This window comes from Sorex araneus, chromosome 1 (genome assembly GCF_027595985.1).
Source record: "Sorex araneus isolate mSorAra2 chromosome 1, mSorAra2.pri, whole genome shotgun sequence".
Lineage (NCBI taxonomy): Eukaryota > Metazoa > Chordata > Mammalia > Eulipotyphla > Soricidae > Sorex > Sorex araneus.
Window position 1 is genome coordinate 450,417,801 of NC_073302.1, and position 19,981 is coordinate 450,437,781.

At 70.6% G+C, this 19,981-nt stretch overlaps 3 protein-coding genes across 3 annotated transcripts; 2 read left to right on the plus strand and 1 right to left on the minus strand.

Annotated features, from left to right (window-relative positions):
* Positions 1 to 205: 205 nt before the first annotated feature.
* Positions 206 to 10,139, plus strand: ABCB8 (ATP binding cassette subfamily B member 8). The gene is made up of 16 exons (XM_055119542.1): positions 206 to 976; positions 3,586 to 3,877; positions 3,972 to 4,127; positions 4,198 to 4,292; positions 4,370 to 4,475; positions 4,740 to 4,901; positions 4,992 to 5,077; positions 5,153 to 5,250; positions 5,333 to 5,438; positions 7,182 to 7,215; positions 7,286 to 7,422; positions 7,492 to 7,586; positions 7,670 to 7,803; positions 7,999 to 8,146; positions 8,575 to 8,825; positions 8,914 to 10,139. Exons 1-16 carry the CDS (start codon positions 882 to 884, stop codon positions 9,037 to 9,039), a joined length of 2,121 nt encoding a protein of 706 aa, XP_054975517.1. The 5' UTR covers positions 206 to 881; the 3' UTR covers positions 9,040 to 10,139.
* Positions 10,140 to 11,407: 1,268 nt separating this feature from the next.
* ASIC3 (acid sensing ion channel subunit 3) lies at positions 11,408 to 14,744 on the plus strand. Its single transcript, XM_055144700.1, has 11 exons — positions 11,408 to 11,944; positions 12,266 to 12,416; positions 12,544 to 12,671; positions 12,766 to 12,967; positions 13,056 to 13,112; positions 13,205 to 13,352; positions 13,890 to 13,981; positions 14,059 to 14,138; positions 14,232 to 14,309; positions 14,416 to 14,474; positions 14,572 to 14,744. The coding sequence occupies exons 1-11, from the start codon at positions 11,408 to 11,410 to the stop codon at positions 14,648 to 14,650; spliced, it is 1,611 nt and encodes a 536-aa protein (XP_055000675.1). The 3' UTR covers positions 14,651 to 14,744.
* Positions 14,745 to 15,257: 513 nt separating this feature from the next.
* On the minus strand, positions 15,258 to 19,718 carry CDK5 (cyclin dependent kinase 5). Its single transcript, XM_004620179.2, has 12 exons — positions 18,664 to 19,718; positions 18,039 to 18,127; positions 17,893 to 17,960; positions 17,730 to 17,790; positions 17,583 to 17,639; positions 17,209 to 17,304; positions 17,054 to 17,128; positions 16,838 to 16,934; positions 16,676 to 16,745; positions 15,752 to 15,812; positions 15,591 to 15,671; positions 15,258 to 15,507 (listed from the first exon to the last, which is right to left on the minus strand). The coding sequence occupies exons 1-12, from the start codon at positions 18,698 to 18,700 to the stop codon at positions 15,421 to 15,423; spliced, it is 879 nt and encodes a 292-aa protein (XP_004620236.1). The 5' UTR covers positions 18,701 to 19,718; the 3' UTR covers positions 15,258 to 15,420.
* Positions 19,719 to 19,981: the final 263 nt, after the last annotated feature.

Here is a 19,981-nt window from a genome sequence, read left to right on the forward strand (position 1 = left end):
GGTCCTCCACATTATCACCAGGACCCTCCCAGCCCCGCCCTCGAAGGCAGGCGCCACCGGAAGCCTTGATGGACAGCTCCAGGTCACGTCGATTTATTTCCAAGGTCATTTTGCCGCAGGCTGGCACTTGAAGGACGGGGTGAGTGAGACGGTCACTGCCCCCAAGAAGTGCCAGCCCGGCTGAGGAGCAGCTTGTGCAAACAAACAATCACACGAGAGACACGCGGAAAGGAGGGGCAAGAACTGGGCGGGGAGGGGGCTGGCAGCCCCGAGCGCGGTGCGGAGACGCAAGGAACGACGCCCCTGAGCAGAGGGTCCCAAGTGGGGTGGGGGCAGCGTCGGGAGGCATGTGGCCCCGTTATCCGTGGTTGCCGTCCCCAGAGCCCGCTCCGGCCGGCCTGAGAAAGCCGGGGGGCGGGGGGGGGGGCGTGCAGCTTAGGCGCGTTTTTGCAAAACTCTTTCCATCGCTTTTTGTCCCCGGGCACCCGGAACCAGAGGGCCACACCCCCGGGCACGCCGGCACGTCTCGAGTCCGCTAGCAGCGCCCGCGGGACGCGTCCCCCCAGACAGCCCTCCGGACGGGCCTCACACGCCCCCCAAACGTCAGCCCGCACCCCGCGGGAGCCGAAGGGCAGAGCAGCGCCCCGGCCTGGGGGCGGGCAGGCGGCGCGCGCCCTCCAATCCCGGGCCCGGGCCGAGAAGGGCCGCCTCCTTATTGCCCAATCACAGCTCGGCGGGAGATCGACGCGCGGCTCCCCCAATCAGCGCGGAGGCGCGAAGGGCCCGTCGGGACCGGGGGCCGGGCCAACATGGCCGCTCGGGTGCGATCCGGGTGAGGCTGCCGTTGCCGGCCGCTCCCGCGCCGCCGCCGCCGCCCCGTCATGTTGGTGCACTTATTGCGGGTGGGGATCCGGGGGGGCTCCGCCCCAGGCAGGCCGCTGCACGCCCTCCGCCTCCAGACATTCTCGGCCGTCAGGTAAAGAAGGGGCGAAGGTCCCGGGAGCAGGGGACCCCGGCCCGGCCCGGCCGGCGCGCGCGGCGCCCGCCGGGACATGGAGTCCGGGCTCGCGCGAGGCCCGCCGGGCTGGGTGTCACTCCCCGGGCTCTGGCCTCAGTTATGCACAGCCCCGGGCAGGTGCTGCCCGAGGTGCCCGCGCCCGCGCCGTGGCCGGCCGTGCTCCCGCCAGGGGGCGCTGTGCCGCGCGGGGCCGCCCGCCCGTGACGTCACTCGCGGGGGCCCCGCCCCGAGAGCCACAGTCGCCGGATGGAAAACGGTTCCCGCACCGGGATTCCTCCAGGCCGGGGTCAGCCGAGTCACTGGACGCACGTGTGTGTCCTTTCTTTCTTTCTTTTTTTTTTTCTTTTTCATTTTGGGTCACACCCGGCGGTGCTCAGGGGTCACTCCTGGCTCTGCACCCAGGGATCACTCCTGGCGGTGCTCGGGGGACCCTATGGGATGCCGGGGATCGAACCCGGGTCGGCGGCGTGCAAGGCAAACGCCCTTCCAGCTGCGCTATGGCTCGGGCCCCACACCTGTGTTCTGGGGGGTTCGCCCTGCACACGTTAGTCCAGAGAGGGACGGGAGGGAGATGAGGACACGGAGAGCATCGGGAAGGGGCCCCAGTGTCGGTGCTTGCAGGAGCAGAGGCCGGGGGCTGCCGCCCACCCCCAGGTGCAGGCGGGCGGTGGGCCCGCGGGGCCGGCTGGGTGCGCCCCGACACTGAGGGCTGCAGGGCAGAAGCCGGGCTGGCCCGCGGCTGGGCTGCCGGGAGATGCGGTTGCCAGTTCTGGGCAGCGCCCGGGCCCTCCTCAGACTGAGTATGCAGGAGGTGGGAGGGCTGGGAAGCGGCCGTGCTGAATTATTTAGAGGCTCAAAAACAGCCCCTGGAAAAGAGTCAGAGCCCTGACACTAAGTCCAAGAGAACCCCAGGAGGAGGCATACGCGAGTATTTATGCCTTCATTAGTGCAGTGCTTTTCCCGGCACCACACAGTAGATCGTTCCGGAGCGGATAGAGGGGCCCGATGGGCTGAAGGGTGCTGCCTCGCACACCGCCCACCCTGGTTCCATCCCCAGCGTGGCATAGGGTGCCCCAAGCCCCGCCGGAAGTGGTCCTTGAGCACAGAGCCAGGAGTAGCCCCTGGGCTCTGCGGGGTGTGGCCCCAAAGGCCCAAAAGCAAATAAGAAAAATGAAAGTGGGCCTGGGCACCGGAGAGGGGGTGCAGGCTGCTTGCGGTCCACGCGGCAGACCCTGGGCCCCGGGCACCAGTAAGGGAGGCCCACGCCTGGCCAGTAACAAAGTGAGTATGTGGACGGAATGAATAGAGGCCGGGGCGGGGTGAAAACTACACATACAGAGCTTGAAACTACCCCTGGAATTCTAGGTTTCTTAACTGGTGAAGTTAATTCAAAAGGCAAAAATAGGCTGAGAGTAAATGTAGGGGCCGGAGGGATAGAGCATGTAGCCAACCTGGGTTCGATCCCTGACACCACCCCACCAGGAGTCAGCCCTGAGCACGGCCAGGATAGCTCTAAAGCAAACGGCAGCAGCCTCTGGAGCCGGGAGACGCGCTGAGGCCGCACCAGCGCTGTGGGCGTGGAGGCCCAGGTGCAGCCGGCTGCTGCAAGGGGCCTGGGGCACAGCAGCCAGAAGTAGGCCCTGAGCACTGCTAGGTGTGGCTCCAGGGATGAGCTGGAAGTAGGTTCAGTGGAGCTCAGAACCTCGGGAAAGTGTTGTTTGTGGGGTCTGGGCAGCGGAGAGTGCGGGAAAAGCCCTGCTGCCCGTCGCTGGCCCCGCTGCCGCCGTGGTCAGGCCAGAGCCCCCGCCTCTCTGTGGTGCCCTCAGCCAGCGAGCAGCTGCCGCGTGCGCTCGTGTCCCCGAGCTCTGCTGAGTGCTGGGCTGTCCGGGCCCGGGGAGGTGGCCGGGAGGATGAGTTTGCATCCGCTGTGGGGACATTGAGGCACAGCGGAAAACCGGCTCTCGGGCGGGTGCAGTGCGGGCGCGGGGAAGGCTGAGAGGCAGGCGTGGGTGTGGGACGGGGCCTGCTGCCTTGCCCAGAGCCCTTTGCCATCCCTCGCGCCCCTGGCCCCTGGCCCGCCCGCCCTGTGGGCAGTGTTACAGCCCGGGCGCCACCAGGTGGCCCCAGAGGCCCCAGATGAAGGAAGACGGACTGAAACGCAGCCTCTTGTCCCCCTCTCCCCGTGCCGTGGGGGGCTCTGTAAGGAGGGCGATGCCACCCCGGAGAGGGGGCGAGGGGGGTCTGAGCAGAGTGAGTGCAGAGCCGGGTCAGAGGACGTGGGCCAGGCACAGCTCGGCCCCCAGTGCTCTCGTCTTCAAGGCGAGAGTGACCGCCCTCGGCGTCCTGCAGGCGCCTTGACCTTTGTCCTGGTAGCAGGACCGTGCCCAGGGCAGATGCAGGGCCCGGCGCGGGGGCCCCCCGACCCCCCTGAGCCCCCCTCATAGCTGAGCCCCGCGCTGCTGGCCCGGGAGCAGGTGAAGGAGAAGCCCCGTGTCCCGGGGTGGGGGCGTGTTTCGGCCCCACGGAGGAGGGTCCGCACAGGCTCAGCCCCGGGTGCTCTCCCGCAGGTGCCCGGATGGCGGCCCCGGCTCCCGCCTGCTCAGGGCGGCGGCCCACCTGCGCGCCCAGCTCCCGGCCCGCCCGCCCGCCAGCCCCCGCGCCTGGCGCTGGCTGGGGGCGCTGCTGCTCGGCCCCGTGCTGCTGCCCAGGGGCCCGAGGCTCTACCTGGTGGCCCGGTGCGAGGCCGACGAGGCCCCCCTGGCCCCGGCCAGGCGCGGCGTGGCCGAGCCCCGCTTCAACTGGAGGCTCTTCTGGCAGTTTCTGCGCCCCCACCTGCTCGTCCTGGGGGCGGCCGTCGTGGTGAGACCCTGGGGCCAGGGCAGGGGACCCGGGCGGGAGCGGGGGCACTGCCGGTGTCCTGGGCGGGCTCCCCCCTGAGCGGCGTCCCCTGCAGATGGCCCTGGGCGCGGCGCTGGCCAACGTGCAGATCCCCCTGCTCCTGGGCCAGCTGGTGGAGATCGTGGCCAAATACACGCGGGAGCACGCGGGCAGCTTCCGGGCCGAGTCCCGCAGCCTCAGCGCCCACCTGCTGCTGCTCTACGGCCTCCAGGTACAGGGGGAGGGCGGGGGGCGCAGGGGAGCCCCCGCGCCCCACCCTGGCTGAGCGCCCGCCTCTCCAGGGCCTGCTGACCTTCGGGTACCTGGCGCTGCTGTCGCGCATGGGCGAGCGCATGGCCGTGGACATGCGGGGCCGTCTCTTCGGCAGCCTGCTACGGTACGGGGGCCGGTGGGAGTCCGGGGGGCCGGGGGCGGCTCCTCCCCCGGGGTTCACGCCCCCCGCCCTCCCCCCAGGCAGGACATTGCTTTCTTCGATGCTAAAAAGACCGGGCAGCTGGTGAGCCGGCTGGCCACCGACGTGCAGGAATTTAAATCCTCCTTTAAGCTGGTCATCTCCCAGGTCAGTGCCCACGCTCCCCCAATGCCCCCAGGGCCGATGCACTGGCCTTGCCCCTGCCCCCGGGCCCTGGTGAGGGCGAGGCGTTCCGGATGGGAGGGCTGCGAGCGCGCCCAAGGTCAGGACGGGCAGTTTCTCTCCAGGCCGCCTGCCAGCATCAGAGTGCCCGCCCGCCTGCCCCCAGGCCTTGCTGACGGTGTCCTCGGGCGCCCCCAGCCCCTGCCCGCCCTGCCCGGGCCAGGACACGGACGCCCTCCTGTCCCCTAGGGCCTGCGGAGCTGCACGCAGGTGCTGGGCTGCCTGGTGTCCCTGTCCCTGCTGTCCCCGCGCCTCACGCTGCTGCTGATGGTGGCCACGCCGGCCCTCATGGGCGCCGGCACGCTCATGGGCTCCGCGCTCCGCAGGCTGTCGCGCCAGAGCCAGGAGCAGGTAGGGGCCGCCCCCCGCGCCCTGCCCGCTGCCCCGCCCCGCCCCGCGTCCAGCCCCTCACCTCACCTGCCGCCCGCCACTGCCCCACAGATCGCCCGGGCCACGGGGGTGGCCGACGAGGCCCTGGGCAACGTGCGCACAGTGCGGGCCTTCGCCATGGAGCCCTGGGAAGAGGCGTGAGTGGGGCCGTGCGGGCACCGAGCAGGGGGCACCCCGCCCGCCTCCCGGGCTGACCCGGCCTGTTCCCGCAGACGCTATGGGGAGGAGCTGGAGGCCGCCTGCCGCAAGGCCGAGGCCCTGGGCCAGGGCATCGCCCTGTTCCAAGGCCTCTCCAACGTCGCCTTCAACTGTGAGTGCCTGCGAGGGGCCGGGGGCCACAGCGGGACCCCCACAGCCCCGGGGCCGCCCTCAGCCCCACCTGGTCCCTGCAGGCATGGTCCTGGGCACCCTCTTCGTCGGGGGCTCCCTCGTGGCTGGACAGCAGCTCAGAGGAGGCGACCTCATGTCCTTCCTGGTGGCCTCCCAGACTGTGCAGAGGTGAGTGTGGCCCCAGACTGCAGGGGTGAGTGTGGCCCCAGACTGCAGGGGTGAGTGTGGCCCCAGACTGTCAGGGGTCAGTGTGGCCCCAGGACTGTGCAGGGGTGAGTGTGGTCCCAGACTGCAGAGGTGAGTGTGGCCCCAGACTGTGCAGGGGTGAGTGTGGCCCCAGACTGCAGGGGTGAGTGTGGGCCCAGACTGGAAGGGTGAGTGTGGGCCCAGACTGTCAGGGGTGAGTGTGGTCCCAGACTGCAGGGGTGAGTCTGGTCCCAGACTGTGCAGGGGTGAGTGTGGCCCCAGACTGTGCAGGGGTGAGTGTGGCCCCAGACTGTAGGGGTCAGTGTGGCCCCAGACTGTCAGGGGTCAGTGTGGCCTCAAACTGCAGGGGTGAGTATGGCCCTAGACTGCAGGGGTCAGTGTGGCCCCAGACTGTCAGGGGTGAGTGTGGCCCCAGACTGTGCAGGGGTGAGTGTGGCCCCTGACTGTCAGGGGTGAGTGTGGCCCCAGACTGTGCAGGGGTGAGTGTGGCCCCTGACCGTGCAGGGGTCAGTGTGGTCCCAGACTGTGCAGGGGTGAGTGTGGCCCCTGACCGTGCAGGGGTCAGTGTGGCCCCAGACTGTGCAGGGATGAGTGTGGCCCCAGACCGTGCAGGGGTGAGTGTGGCCCCAGACTGTGCAGGGGTGAGTGTGGCCCCAGACTGTGCAGGGGTTAATGTGAACCCAGACTGTGCAGGGGTGAGTGTGGCCTCAGACCGCAGGCCCTTTGGGGTGGCACGGGGTGGGTGACAGCGCCCAGCTGCGCTGTCTCGGGCTTGGGCTCTCTCTGGGTGCTGCGGTGGGCCTGCGGCCCCTCCACGTGTGGAGTCACTGCTGCCCGTCCTTTGTGGTGGCAGTTGGGGGGCACTAGCGGGTGACCGCGTCTCGAGTCCCACGCCCTCTGTCCCACTCTCTCCCCCTGTTGCTCCCACCCCCCCCTCCTGACTCTGAGTCAGACGCTTGGTGTACCCCAGGACCTGTGTTTCTGGGCCACTCCCTGCCACAGCTCCTCATAGCAGGTGGGCTGCCTGGTGGAGGCGGCCCCCAGCCTGGGCCTCTCCCTGGCCCCTCGCCGCCCACCTGCTAGCGGAGTTTCCCTGTCTGAGGTGGGCCGGAGCGGGCCTGGCAGCTGCCAGCCAGACACGCGGGGGTGGTATCTGGGGCAGAGGAGGCCCGTGCACCCCCGGCTCCAGGGCACAGCCGCCTCTGCCCCCCACCGGGCGGTCAGCTGCCCCCGCAGCAGCACCCAGGCCCGGTGACTAAGCCGCGGTGACTCACTCCGCGGGGTGCTGGCCGGACCCACAGTCTAGACAGGCGGCAGCCCACGCCGGGGCTCCTGGGCTCGGGGCTTCCCTGCACTCGGCCCGGCCCGAGCTCTCCCGGCTTGTTTGTCCCCTTTGTGATCCCACCCGGCTGGGCACCTGTGGGGGCAGGGACGGCCTCAGCTTGTGCTTGAGGGGCACGTGTGGGAGTCTGCAGCAAGGCCACCGTGCCCGGGCCCGGCCCGGCGTTCCCTCGTGGCTTGGCCCCACACCCGCCTGGGTCAGCGCGGGCGGCAGGCCCCCAGGAGCCCCTTCCCCTCCCCCGCCTGCTGACCGTTGTCAGCCCCCGCCCTGTGAGCACTCTCCCGGTCTAGATTGTTCTAGACCCTTCCGGAGGGCCGACCGGCGCCCAGACCCGCCCACGTCAGCCCTGTCTCCCCACGCAGGTCCATGGCCAACCTCTCCGTGCTCTTCGGGCAGGTGAGCGGGGGGCCGGGGAGGGAGGGGTGCAGCCGCCGCGCCGGCCCTCTCACAGCCCGCCCTCCTGCAGGTGGTCCGGGGGCTCAGTGCCGGCGCCCGGGTCTTTGAGTACATGACGCTGCAGCCCTGCATCCCCCTCTCGGGGGGCCACTGCGTCCCCCGGGGCCAGCTGCGGGGCGCCATCTCCTTCCAGGACGTCTCCTTCAGGTGGGTCCGCGGGGGCGGTGGGGGTGGGAGGGGCCGCAGCCCTCCCTGACGGAGCCTCGCCCCCCGCAGCTACCCCTGCCGGCCCGGCTTCCCTGTGCTGCAGGACTTCTCCCTCACGCTGCCCCCGGGCAAGACGGTGGCCCTGGTGGGCCAGTCCGGGGGAGGTGAGTGCTCGCCCTGGGGGGGTGGCGGGGGCCCCCCAGCACCCCCTGACCCTCCCCGCCCGCCCGTCCCGCTCTCTCCCCAGGGAAGAGCACAGTGGCCGCACTGCTGGAGCGCTTCTATGACCCCACGGCGGGCCGGGTCACGCTGGACGGCTGGGACCTGCGCGTCCTTGACCCCTCCTGGCTGCGGGGCCAGGCCATCGGCTTCATCAGCCAGGTGCGGGTCCCCGGCCCCCCGCCCTGCTCCCGGGCTGCTGCTGGGGGCTGCCGGAAGCCCACCCGAAGGCCTGACCCTCCCGCTGCTCCGGTGGGCGTCCGGGCAGGAGCAGTGCAGCCCCCTCTCAGGAGCCCCTGGGGAGGGCCCCCTGCCCTGGTGCCCCCCGGGGCTCAGGCAGTCTGCCCCGCGCCCCAGGAGCCGGTGCTGTTCGGCACCACCATCATGGAGAACATCCGCTTCGGCAAGCCGGAGGCCACGGACGAGGAGGTGTACGCGGCCGCCCGCGAGGCCAACGCCCACGAGTTCATCAGCAGCTTCCCGGACGGCTACGGCACCGTCGTGGGTGAGCCACTGCCCCTCGCTGGCCCCACGGGCCCTTCCCGCTCCTCACGGCTCCTCTTGCTGCGCCCGCCCGTTTGCGCTGGCCCCAGGACCCTGCTGCCTCCGGGGCTGTGCTGCTCAGTGGTCTCGGCCTGGTTGCGGGACCTTGAGCATCATGGAGCTGTCCCATGCCAGGCTCTGCACACGGCCCCTGGACGTCGGGGTGGCCATCCGCCCCGCAGGCCGCCGCCCTGCCCTCCACTCTGGCCTCCGAGTTCCCATCATCTTCCCTGTCCCGTCAGACCCCGGGGCCCTTGGTGGTGACCCCAGGCCCCTGTCCTCCGCCCTGCGCGCCACTCGGGGCACGCAGACCCTGCCTGGAGCACCCACGCCAGAGGGAGCGCGGCCAGGCCCGGTGCTCCGAGGGGCCTCAGCCTGCTGTCCCCGCAGGTGAGCGGGGCGCCACGCTGTCGGGGGGCCAGAAGCAGCGCCTGGCCATCGCCCGCGCCCTCATCAAGCAGCCGGCCGTGCTGATCCTGGACGAGGCCACCAGCGCGCTGGACACCGAGTCGGAGCGGGTAGTGCAGGACGCCCTGGACCGGGCCAGCGCCGGCCGCACCGTGCTGGTCATCGCGCACCGGCTCAGCACTGTCCGCGGGGCCCACCACATCGTGGTCATGGCGCATGGCCGCGTCTGTGAGGTACGGGGGAGCCCGGGGCGGGCACCGCAGGACAGACTCATGGCGGCCCCGGGGCCCTGGTGACGAGTGCCCCCCGCCGCTCCCGCAGGCCGGCACCCACGAGGAGCTGCTGAAGAAGGGCGGGCTCTACGCTGACCTCGTCCGCAGACAGGCCCTGGACGCCCCGCCCCCCGGCCCCCCTGACGGCGCTGGGGACCCTCGCCCCGAGTCCTGAGCACAGCCGGGGCCGAGTCCGCAGGCTTCTCCCTGGACACGGAAACTGCCCGCCGCTGGCCTGGGGGACCCGCCTGCCGCCAGAGCCGCTCCGCGTGCTGGGGCAGGGGCCCAGGGGCGCAGGGTGGCCAGACAGCCCCGGGCCTGGGGAGTGGCCAGTGCTGACAAGGCCCTGGAGCTGCTCCTGGACTCAGCTCCTGCGCGCCCCCCCCTCGTCCCCCTGGCCTGTCCCAGACAGCTGCCGCTCTGCAGCCCAGCTCGCACCCTGAGCACGCCTGCCAGGCCCAGGTGGACGACTGAGTCCCAGCTAGCCCGACTGGCACAGGGACGCTGGGGCCGTCACTCCCAGACGGAGCACCCGAGGCTGCACGCACCCAGCGGGGGGCCGGCCCTGAGGACCAGAGGCGCAATCTCAGAGGCTCCCTGGAGGCAGTGTCCCCAGTCAGCACAGGCTCGCCCCAGCCGAGTCCTGCCCCGCGCCCTGCAGCCTCCTGTGCTCCCACGGCCAGTCCCATTTGGGTTCTGACCCAAAACTTTGCCCCCGTCGACCACGTCCAGGACAAGGACTGTCTGGCGACTCCGACGCCAGCCGTGTGCCAGAACTGCATCCCGGGGCAGCCCGAGAGAGACACAGGCATGGAGCCAGGGCCGGGTGCGGGACCCGGAGGGCGCTCAGCTGCTCCGGAGACCACGGGCCTGGGCTCCGTCACAGCCGCCACTGCCAAGAAGCCAAGCGTGGGGCCAGCTCTGGCCCTGGGCTGCTCCCTGCACACCTCCCCCAGGCAGCCGGCCGGGCCTGGCACCTGGATGTGAGCCCAGCACCAGGCTCCAGGCCTCCCCCCGCCTTTCCGAGGGGGCCCCAGAGCCTGCCAGCCCCGAGCCCAGGACAGCCACCGCGAACCCTGAGCCAGGCCCGCCCTTCCGGTGCTGAGCGCCTGCTCCGCAGCCCTGCGACGGGCCCTCAGCCCGGCGGCTCCTAATCCCCGAAGCTCCTTTGAGGAGTCTGAACGGGATAATCTGTGTCGAGTCTTAGCCCTCGCGCTCTCACCTGGAAGCCAGGTGGGCGGCCCCGAATAAACCACGTCCATCCAGCCTTGCCTCAGAGTGCTGCTTGCAGAGGCCAGGGGCCCCGGCTCTCGCGGTCACGCGGTCCCCGGGGTGCTGCTCGCGCGCTCACTGTGTCGATGGGAGCCAAGACGGGAGGGCCTGGGGCCCCGGGTGGACACCAGCACTGCCCCACCCCTCGTCCCCCCTTCTTGGCGCCTCAGGCCCTGCAGGCCGGGCAGCAGCGCCCTCGGGCAGGCTGCCCTGCCTGCAGGGGCCCCCACTGAGGAGCACAGTGCTTTTGTTCAGAGCTTACTCCAGGCTCGGTGCTCAGGGGTCACTCCTGGCCCTGAGTGTTCCGGGGGTCCCGTGGGGTGCTAGGGATCGAGTCTGTGTCGGCCGCGTGTGAGGCCGTGCCCTGCCCCCTGTACTCCAGCCCTTAAGGCCTGTGCCTTGTAGCCCTCAGGGCTGCCAGAGCCGTCACCCCGCGCCCGCCGCCCCCCTGCGTCTGTTCCTGGGCGTGTCTGCAGCCCTGACTGCCCCCCCGCCACACCCCATGTGGTGGGGATGGAGAGGTTCCCCGCTGCTGAGCATGGGGTGACCCGAAAGGCCCCCGTGGGAAGGTGCGGGCGCAGCGCCCCTGTCACCTGGGCCGAGCCCCGGGCCTGAGCGGGCCTGGCCGGGCCGCGGGCTGGGCCATGGCACCCAGGAAGAGGAGACCGCTGCGGTCACTCCCTGCCGCCTGCAGCCTGGTCCGGGGCCAGTTCTGCAGAGCCTGATCCAGGGAGGCCAGGGGAAGGCGGGCCAGGCCAAGGGTCAGCTGCCGACCTCAGGGCCTGACGCGGCCACACAGGACCCCACTCCGCCCCGCTCCCCTGGCCCCTCGGAGCCCGGCCCTGCAGGGCTGCGGTTTCCTGCTGGCGCCTCTGCCCTGCTCACCCACAGCCCCCCTCACCGCACTAATGGCTCAGCCTGGGGCTCCAGGGACTCCCCCGCCCCCCCAGGCTGCTCTGACCCCCCGGCCCCCTGGATGCTGAAACCCAATCCTCTGCGGCAGCGCCGCTCACTCTGGGCAGCGCCGCCTGCAGCGCAGACGTCCTGCGGGCCAGCGGGGAGCGTCCAGGCCGCGGAGCCCCAGCCCGCGCCCCCCGGAAGGCCCGGCGGACCCCCGCACACGCGTCGCCTCCCCTCCGCCAGGCCAGTGCAGCCCGCCTCCCGTTCCGGCTCCCCTCCTGGTCCCCCCCGCGGTCACCCTGCCCGGACACCCGCATCCCGTCCCCACCCTGCCTGCCCCCGCGCCCTCCGGGTGCCCCCCGAGCCGCGGCATGAAGCCCCCCGAGGCCCTGGAGGAGGCGCGGCGGCGCCGGGCCTCGGACATCCGCGTGTTCGCCAGCAGCTGCACCCTGCACGGGCTGGCGCACGTCTTCGGGCCCGGCGGCGCGACCCCGCGCCGGGCGCTGTGGGCGGGCGCCGTGCTGCTGGCGCTGGCCGCCTTCCTCGTGCAGGTGGTGGGCCGCGTGCGCTACTACGGGGAGTTCCACCACAAGACCGCGCTGGACGAGCGGGAGAGCCACCGGCTGACCTTCCCGGCCGTGACCCTGTGCAACATGAACGCGCTGCGCCGCTCCCGCCTGACGCCCAACGACCTGCACTGGGCCGGGCCCGCCCTGCTGGGCCTGCAGGCCGCCCACCACGCCGCCTTCCTGCGCGCCCTGGGCCGCCCGCCTGCGCCCCCCGGCTTCATGCCCAGCCCCACCTTCGACGTGGGGCGCCTGTACGCCCGCGCCGGCCACGCCCTGGAGGACATGCTGCTGGACTGCCGCTTCCGAGGCCGCCCCTGCGGGCCCGAGAACTTCACGGCGGTGAGACCCCGGCCCGGCCACCCCGCGAACCCCAACCCTGCCTCCTGCTCAGCCCCGGGGTCCCTGTCCTCCCGGGCCCCCTCCGCACCAGCCAGCCCCAAGACAGGGGCCCAGAACACACTCCCGGCCCCCTCCCTGCCAGCGGGGGACTGTCCTCCCGTCAGCCCCCCTGCCACCGTCTCCAGTGCTCCCGGAGGGGCGTCCTACAGGGTGGGTGGGGACCCGGGCCGAGAGTTCTGGGGCAGAGCACACAGGATGGAGGCAGGGGTGCCCCCCGTGCTGCTGGGGGGAGCAGGCTGGCATCCTGTCCTGTCCCCCCAGATCTTCACCCGGATGGGACAGTGTTACACCTTCAACTCGGGCACCAACGGGGCCGAGCTGCTGACCACGCCCCAGAGCGGGGCGGGCAACGGGCTGGAGGTGATGCTGGACGTCCAGCAGGACGAGTACCTGCCCGTGTGGAAGGACACAGGTACGGCCGGCCAGCACGGCCAGCCTCCAGGCATGGGCGGGGACACGAAGGTGGCGGGGTTGGGGGGGGGAGGCGGGGTGGGGCCCTCTTAGAGGGGCCGCGCTTGACTCCGGGCCTGCCCCCGCAGAGGAGACCCCCTTTGAGGTGGGGATCCGGGTGCAGATCCACAGCCAGGAGGAGCCCCCTGTCATCGACCAGCTGGGCTTCGGGGCAGCCCCCGGCTACCAGACTTTCGTGTCTTGCCAGCAACAGCAAGTATCCTGGCTGCACCCGGCACTGCCCCCGTGTCCCTCCCCCTGCCCTCCCCACCCCTGCAGGGGGACTGAGACTCCTTAACCCACCTCCTCAGCTGAACTTCCTGCCTCCGCCCTGGGGCGACTGCAGCTCAGCCCCCCTGAACCCGGAATTTGAGCAGGATCCGTCGGACGCCCTGGACGCCCCCAGCCCCAGCCCGGGGCCCAGTCCTCCCTACAGTCTGACAGGCTGCCGCCTGGCCTGCGAGGCCCGCTACGTGGCCCGGAAGTGCGGCTGCCGAATGATGCACATGCCCGGTCAGGGTCTGGGGGTGGGGGGCGCCCAGGGGGTGGGCGGGGAGCGGGGTGGGCCCCTTGCCTGAAGCAGTCTCTCACCCCGCCCCAGGCAGCGCGCCGGTGTGCAGCCCCCAGCAGTACAAGGACTGCGCCAACCCCGCGCTGGGTAAGGGCCAAGCCCCTCCCTGCGCCCCCCTCCCGCCCCTCTCCGCCCCTCTCCGCGGCGCGGCGGCCCCTGACCCTGCTGGTGACCCTCAGATGCCATGCTGCGCAAGGACGCGTGCGCCTGCCCCAACCCCTGCGCCATCACGCGCTACGCCAAGGAGCTCTCCATGGTGCGGATCCCCAGCCGCGCCGCCGCGCGCTACCTGGCGCGCAAGTTCAACCGCAGCGAGGCCTACATCGCGTGAGCAGGGCGCGGGGGCAGGGGCGCGGGGATGCGGGGGTCTGCGAGGATGTTGGGGGCCGCGGGGATGCGGGGATGCGGGGGGGCCGCGGGGTTGCTGGGCGCCAGGGGATGCGGGGCGCGGGGATGCGGGGGTCTGCGGGGATGCTGGGCGCCAGGGGCCGCGGGGATGCGGGGCGCCAGGGAACGCGGGGCGCGGGGATGCGGAGCGCCAGGGGCCGCGGCGATGCTGGGCGCCAGGGGATGCGGGGGTCTGCGGGGATCCTGGGTGCCAGGGGACGGGGGGCGCCGCAGGGATGTGGGGCGCAGGGATGCGGGGGCGCAGGGATGCGGGGACACAGCGACGCGGGGCGCTGGGGGACGCAGCCTTCCTCTGTGCACCCCCCGTCTGCTGCGTTCTGTTCTCAGGCACCCCTGGGGCTCGCAGGCTGCTGCTCTCTGCCCCCCAAGTTTTCTGAGCCCCTCTCCCCCGCGGTGAGGCCCCCGGCGGGAGCCACGGGCCTTCGTGTGAGGGAACGTTCCCGACTCTTCCCCCAGGGAGAACGTGCTGGTGCTGGACATCTTCTTCGAGGCCCTCAACTACGAGACGGTGGAGCAGATGAAGGCCTACGAAGTGTCGGAGCTCCTGGGTGGGTGGGTGGGCGCGCGTGCGCCCCCGGGCGCCCCCCTGCGTGCAGGGCGCGGGGCTGAGCTGATGTCTCTGCAGGCGACATCGGGGGGCAGATGGGGCTGTTCATCGGGGCCAGTCTGCTCACCATCCTGGAGATCCTCGACTACCTCTGCGAGGTGGGCTGGGCCCCCTGGGAGGGAAGGAGGGAGGGAGGCGCAGGGCCAGGCGGGGGGGGGCCTGCAGCGCCGCCTCCCCGCTGTCGCCCCCAGGTCTTCCTAGACAGGGTCCTGGGCTACTTCTGGAGCCGGAACCGGAAGCGCCCGCAGAGGCCCTCCAGCACCAGCCTGGTGAGGGCAGCTTCTTCCCCCCCTGCCATGTGGGTGCTGAGCCCGGCTGCGGACCCAGCTCAGAAACCCCTCGTGGTGCCTCCCTCACCCTTCTCCCCTCCCACAGCTTCAGGAAGGGGCTGGAGGCTCTCGCATCCCAGCAGCCCAGCTCAGCCTGGACCCCAGGTAACGGGACGCGGCCCCTGAGGGCGAGGGAGCGGCAGTCCTGGCGGGCGGGGCATCATCGGGGCAGCCCGGCGAGGCCCTGGCTGTGTCTCCCCAGGCCGCCCACCCCGCCCTGTGCCATCGCCAAGACTCTCTCGGCCTCCCACCGCACCTGCTACCTCGTCACGCGCCTCTAGGCCCCGGGGCTGCGGCCCAGGCCGTTCCCGACCCCCGCACGCCAGCCTGAACGTGCCTCCGCCACCCCCACCCAAATAAAGGTCCTGCAGCTGCCTCGGTGTTGGTCTGACAGCAGAGCACAGTCGCGCCCCGGGGACGGCCAGGAGCGAGGGTGTGGGGCACGGGGTGGGGGTGGGGGACGAGCCGAGCAGAGCCCTGCGGCGCCGGGGGGCAGGCAGGGGGCACCCACAAACGCACCACTGCCTGCCTCGGAGATGGCGACTCACACCTGGGGCCCAGCGAGAGCATCCCCGTCTCCATGGAAACAGCACAAGGACAGGAGGGCTCCTGGCCCCAGCCCCCGACCCAGCGTGCCCACGCGCCCTGCTCTGTCCCCCAAGTACCGGGGCATGAGAGGCAGCGGCAGGAAGGTGGGGCCCTGGCAAGCCCCGCCCTTGGGCCTCTGGGTCCACGGTGCTTGTGGGAGCCAGCAGACCAGCAGGGCACACGGGGCCCCCCGGGGGGCCAGGCCAGGCGCGCCCGCTCCCCCTGTGCAGCCGGAGCAGGTCTGCAGGGGTGGCAGACCCCAGGCCGCGCCCCCCCCCCAGCACTGCACACCTCAGCCAGTCTGGGAAAGGAGCCAATTTATGAAATTCAATAAAATCCATGGAGGGAGTGAAGGGCCTGCGCGGCCCCCCCAGCCCCCCCGCCCAGCACAGCTGGGGCTCGAACCCTGCCCTCCTGGGGGCGGCGAGAGACCAGGCCCCAGCCTGGCAGCCCGGGCCCGCGCCTAGGGCGGGCAGAAGTCGGAGAAGTAGGGGTGCTGCAGGGCCTCCTCTGCCGAGATGCGCTGCACCGGGTTGCACTTGAGAAGGTTCTGGAAGGAGGAGGAGAGGGGAGGGTCAGCGCCACAGCTTCCTCCAGCCCCCAGCGCGGTGCCCAGGGCCCCCGCCGGCTCACCTGCAGCAGGTCCCTGCCTGTGGCATTGAGCTTGGGGACGACGTTCACCAGCGACGCCGTGGCCGGGTACATGGGGTAGGGCTGGTGGGGGGGACGAAGAGTCAGACGGGGCCTGGGGGCTGCCAGGCCATAATCTGGGGCGGGGTCCCGGGGAGGCACACCTTATAGTCGGGCAGCTTGGTCATGGCGGGCCACTGCTCCTCTGTAGGGGTGCCCAACAGCGTGTCCAGGGGTCAAGGGTCACTCCGAGGCAGGGGCAAGCGAGGCTGGCACCAGACTGATGGTACAACAGCGTGCACGCCCTGCGCACCAGCACCCCGGATCTGATCCCCGGCACCCCCACCTGGTCCCCTGAGCCCCGGCAGGAGGGGTCCCTCAGCACAGCCGGGTGCAGCCCCCAAATCAAAAAACAAAAGAAGGGGGCGTGGACCGATAGTACAGTACAGGTTCGATCCCCGGCATCCCATATGGTCCCCTGAGCACCGCCAGGAGTAATTCCTGAGTGCATGAGCCAGAAGTAACCCCTGAACATCGCTGGGTGTGACCCAAAAACCAAAATAATAGGGGCTGGCGTGATAGCACAGCGGGTAGGGCGTTTGCCTTGCACGCGGCCAACCCGGGTTCGATTCCCAGCATCCCATAGGGTCCCTTGAGCACTGCCAGAGCCAGGAGTAACCCCTGTGCATTGCCAGGTGTGACCCAAAAAGAAAAAGAAAACGAAGCAAAATAATAAAATAATAATTAATAATTAATAATAATAAAAAAGAAGGGCAGGGTTGGAGGGAGGGTCCCGCTCTCCTGCTGAGGCTCCTCACCCCATCCCCACCCTGCCCCAGCACCCGTGGCTCACCTCAGTCCCCCCTGCTCCCCAAGGGGGCTGGGGAAGGGGCTTTACCGCCAGCATCAATGACCTTGACCTGAGCCCGCCTAGGCCGAGACGGTCAGCAGGGTCAGCAGCGTAAGTCTGAGGCAAGCGGCCCTGGCCCCCTCCCATGATCCTCCCGCCGCCCCCCCCAGCTGCCCCCCGGGGTGTCCACATCCTCTGCCCCACCCTGGCCAGGACAGCCGTGGCCGTGGAAGGATATCGGAAGATCCGCTTCAGCTGGTCATCCACGTCGTTGCCTGGGAAGAGGGGCCGTCCCGCATTGGCCAGCTCTGAGGGGACACAGAGGGGTGAGGGAGGAGACAGGGCAGGGCCCCGCCGCCGCCCCAGAGACCCCCGTGCCTGTGCCGCCCCAGCGGGTCACCTGCGAAGATGCAGCCGGCTGACCACATGTCGATGGACGTGGAGTACAGCTTGGCCCCGAAGAGGACATCCGGCGGGCGGTACCACAGTGTGACCACCTGCAGGACACACCGCCCCCGACGCCCCACTTAGAGGCTGGGGAGGGGCTCAGAGGAGGAAGAGCTGAGGGGCCCGGCGGGGGGACCCCTCCCTCGCGCCCACACCCCGTCCCGCTCACCTCGGCAGAGTAACAGCGCACGGGGATGCCAAAGGCTCGTGCCAGGCCGAAGTCTGCCAGCTTGAGCTCCCCATTCTAGGCGGAGACGAGGGGCATGGAGTGGGGCTGCCGGGGGGGAGGGTGGGGTTGCGCCCCCCGCCCCCCGCCAGCCGCACCCTGTTGATGAGCAGGTTCTGGGGCTTCAGGTCCCGGTGCAGCACGTTGCGGCTGTGGCAGAATCCCAGGCCCTTGAGCAGCTGGAAGAGGAAGGACTGGGGGGCCGAGAGAGGGGCTGTCCCATGGGGGGTCACCTCTCCTCTGCCTGGCCTCAGGGGCCCCGCCAGCCGCGAGCAGGCACGGAGAGCGCGGGCCGAGCACACGGGGGGCGGAATCTCGGACCACTCCTCTCTGCCACTCCCACCCACCCCACTGCAGTCACCCGAGACCCCGGGGAGATGTCGGGGTGCGGGGAAGGAAGCTGCCCTGCCCGGGCAGAGCCAGCCCGAGGCCTGACGCTCCACCCACACCTCGGTGTCCCCGGGCCTCTCACCTTCACGATTTCTGGATCTAGGTCACCATTGCAGCTGTCAAAATACTTCTTTAGGTCCTAAGGGGGCGCGGGGGCGGGATGGAGTGGATGCAGCCCGGCTGGGACCCCTAGATTCCTCCCAGGCTACTGTCCCCCACTCCCAGTCACCTGGTCGCAGAACTCAAACACCAGCGTCAGCTTCTTGTCGCTATGCAGGACGTCATGGAGCCTGGGGAGAAGCAAAGGCTCGGCAGGGTGGGTGCGGGTGGGCGCCGCAAGGGCCCCCCTCCCCCCCTCCCGCCCAGCCCCTCTGAGCCCGCCTCCTACACACCTGACGATGTTCTTGTGCTTGAGCTCTTTGAGGAGGCAGATCTCCCGGAGGGCGGAACTCGGTACCCCCTACACAGAGGGGGGCGGGCAGGCCAGTCACAACCCAGCCCGCGGCCTTCACCCCCCCAGCCCCCTGCCTCCACCTACCTCGTCATCGTCGTCCAGCCGCACCCGTTTCAGAGCCACAATCTCATGCGTCTCCCGGTTTTTGGCTTTGAACACTGTTCCGTAGGTGCCTTGAGGAGGGGGAGCCGGGGCTGAGAAGGGCGGGGTGCCCCTCCCCACCCCGGGGAGTCCCTCTGGGGATTTTCTGACGCTGAGGGGGAGCAGGGAGGGAAGGGATGCGAGGAGGCGCAGGGCAGCGGGGAGACGGGGCTGCTGCCCAGGTGGGGACCGGGCTGAGAGGGGGCGCCCTGGCAGGGTCTGGAGAGAGTGAGCAGGGGGTCCGGGCGGGGCACGGGGGCGCAGGAGGGCAGCAAGGAGGAATGCCGGGGCTGGACATCTGCAGCGAGGGCTGGGGACGCGGGGAGCCAATGCAGGAAGTGTGAGGTCCGGGGTCCGCTGGGGCGCTGGGAAGGGGCGTCTGCGGGCCAAGCTAACGTGGAGGGGCGGGGGGTGTCTGCACGGAGGGCTACGCGAGGGCCGGGGTGCAGCCAGCGCTGAGTCGGGGTGCCTGTTGGGCTATTGCCGACGGTAGGGGAGCCAGGGCTGAAGGAGCACTGAAGGGTCTGCAGAGGCAAGATCTTGCAGGAACATCTCGTGGCCCCATTACCTTCCCCAATCTTCTCCAGTTTTTCGTATTTCTGCATCGCGGCGGCCGCGGGGACCCCTGCGGGCCCTCGGTTCTAAGACTGGCCACGGCGTTGCAGAGGAGGCGGTACCCCAGTCCCCAGCCCTGCCCGCCCTCCTGGTCGCGCGCGGGCTTCTGGGACTTGTAGTCCAAAGACCGCCGCACCTAGAAAGAGCGGCCCGGAACGTCAGTCACCAGGACTACAACCCCCAGGAGGCCGCGGCCCGGCTCTCCGCAGTGCTCGAATCCCGGGTCTCCGCTTCCATCACGGAGGCGAGCCCGGGACTCCAAGTCCCAGGAAGCACCGCGTGTCCGCCTTCCGGCCGTACCCGCGGCGCCCGGCTCCCAGGATGCTCCGCTCTTGTTATTCTCTTCTGTGATCACCACCCGACTTTGCAAAGGGCCTCCCGGGTTACACGTTCCAGAGTGCCGCAGGGGTCGGGGTGGGGCGCCCCCGGGGTTTGATCTGGCGGCCCGCAGAACCTCGAAGGGCTCTCCCCGCTGCCCTCCAGGCCGCCTGGTAACCCGAGGCATGATTAGGAGGGACTGGGGGTCATCCCGGTCTGGCTGAGGATGACCACCCGGGCTAGCCGGCCGCAGGGGCGGGAAGAGGAGCAGGGGTGCCCCCATCAGAGGCTATTTAACTGACCCCCTCCCTCTGGGCCGCGATCGTCGTCCGGGGTTGCCCCCTTATACGACTGCTCTGAGACCCTGCGACAAGCCAGCTGGGACACGGGGTCCCCCCGACGTCGGGCACCGAAGTCGGGACCCGCCGGAGCAAGCCTGGCCCGGGCGTGGCTGTGGGTCACCGCCCTCCGCAGACCCTGGCGCAGACGGGCAGCCCTCGCGGCAGCCTTGACCTCATCCCTCGGGGAGTTGATTATAGATTTTCCCGTGCTGCTCTCTAATTGTCTCATGATTGCATTCTTGAGGGCTGCGTGAGCCGAGCACGGCCCGAACCGAACAGCCACCGGGCCGGAGTGGGTAGCTAAACACGTGTCCACTGACTCTCGTCTACCCGAACGTTGCCAGCCTGCGTAACGCACGGCGCCCCCCACCCCCGCCCCAGACCAAAGCAGCGACAGAGTCGATGATTCCTGTTCTGCGAGAACGTCCAGTGCAGCTGGGGAGCCGGAAGTCCAGGCAGCGCTGGGCAGGCCGAGGCTTCGGACGGGGGCGACTCAGGGTGGAGTTAGAAGGGCAGCTGGGGGGATGTCCCCCGGCCCGGCAGAGGCCACCCCGCCCGGCCCCCTTCTCCCCACCCCCACCCCGCCTACCTTCCGTTCGCAACGTCTAGGTC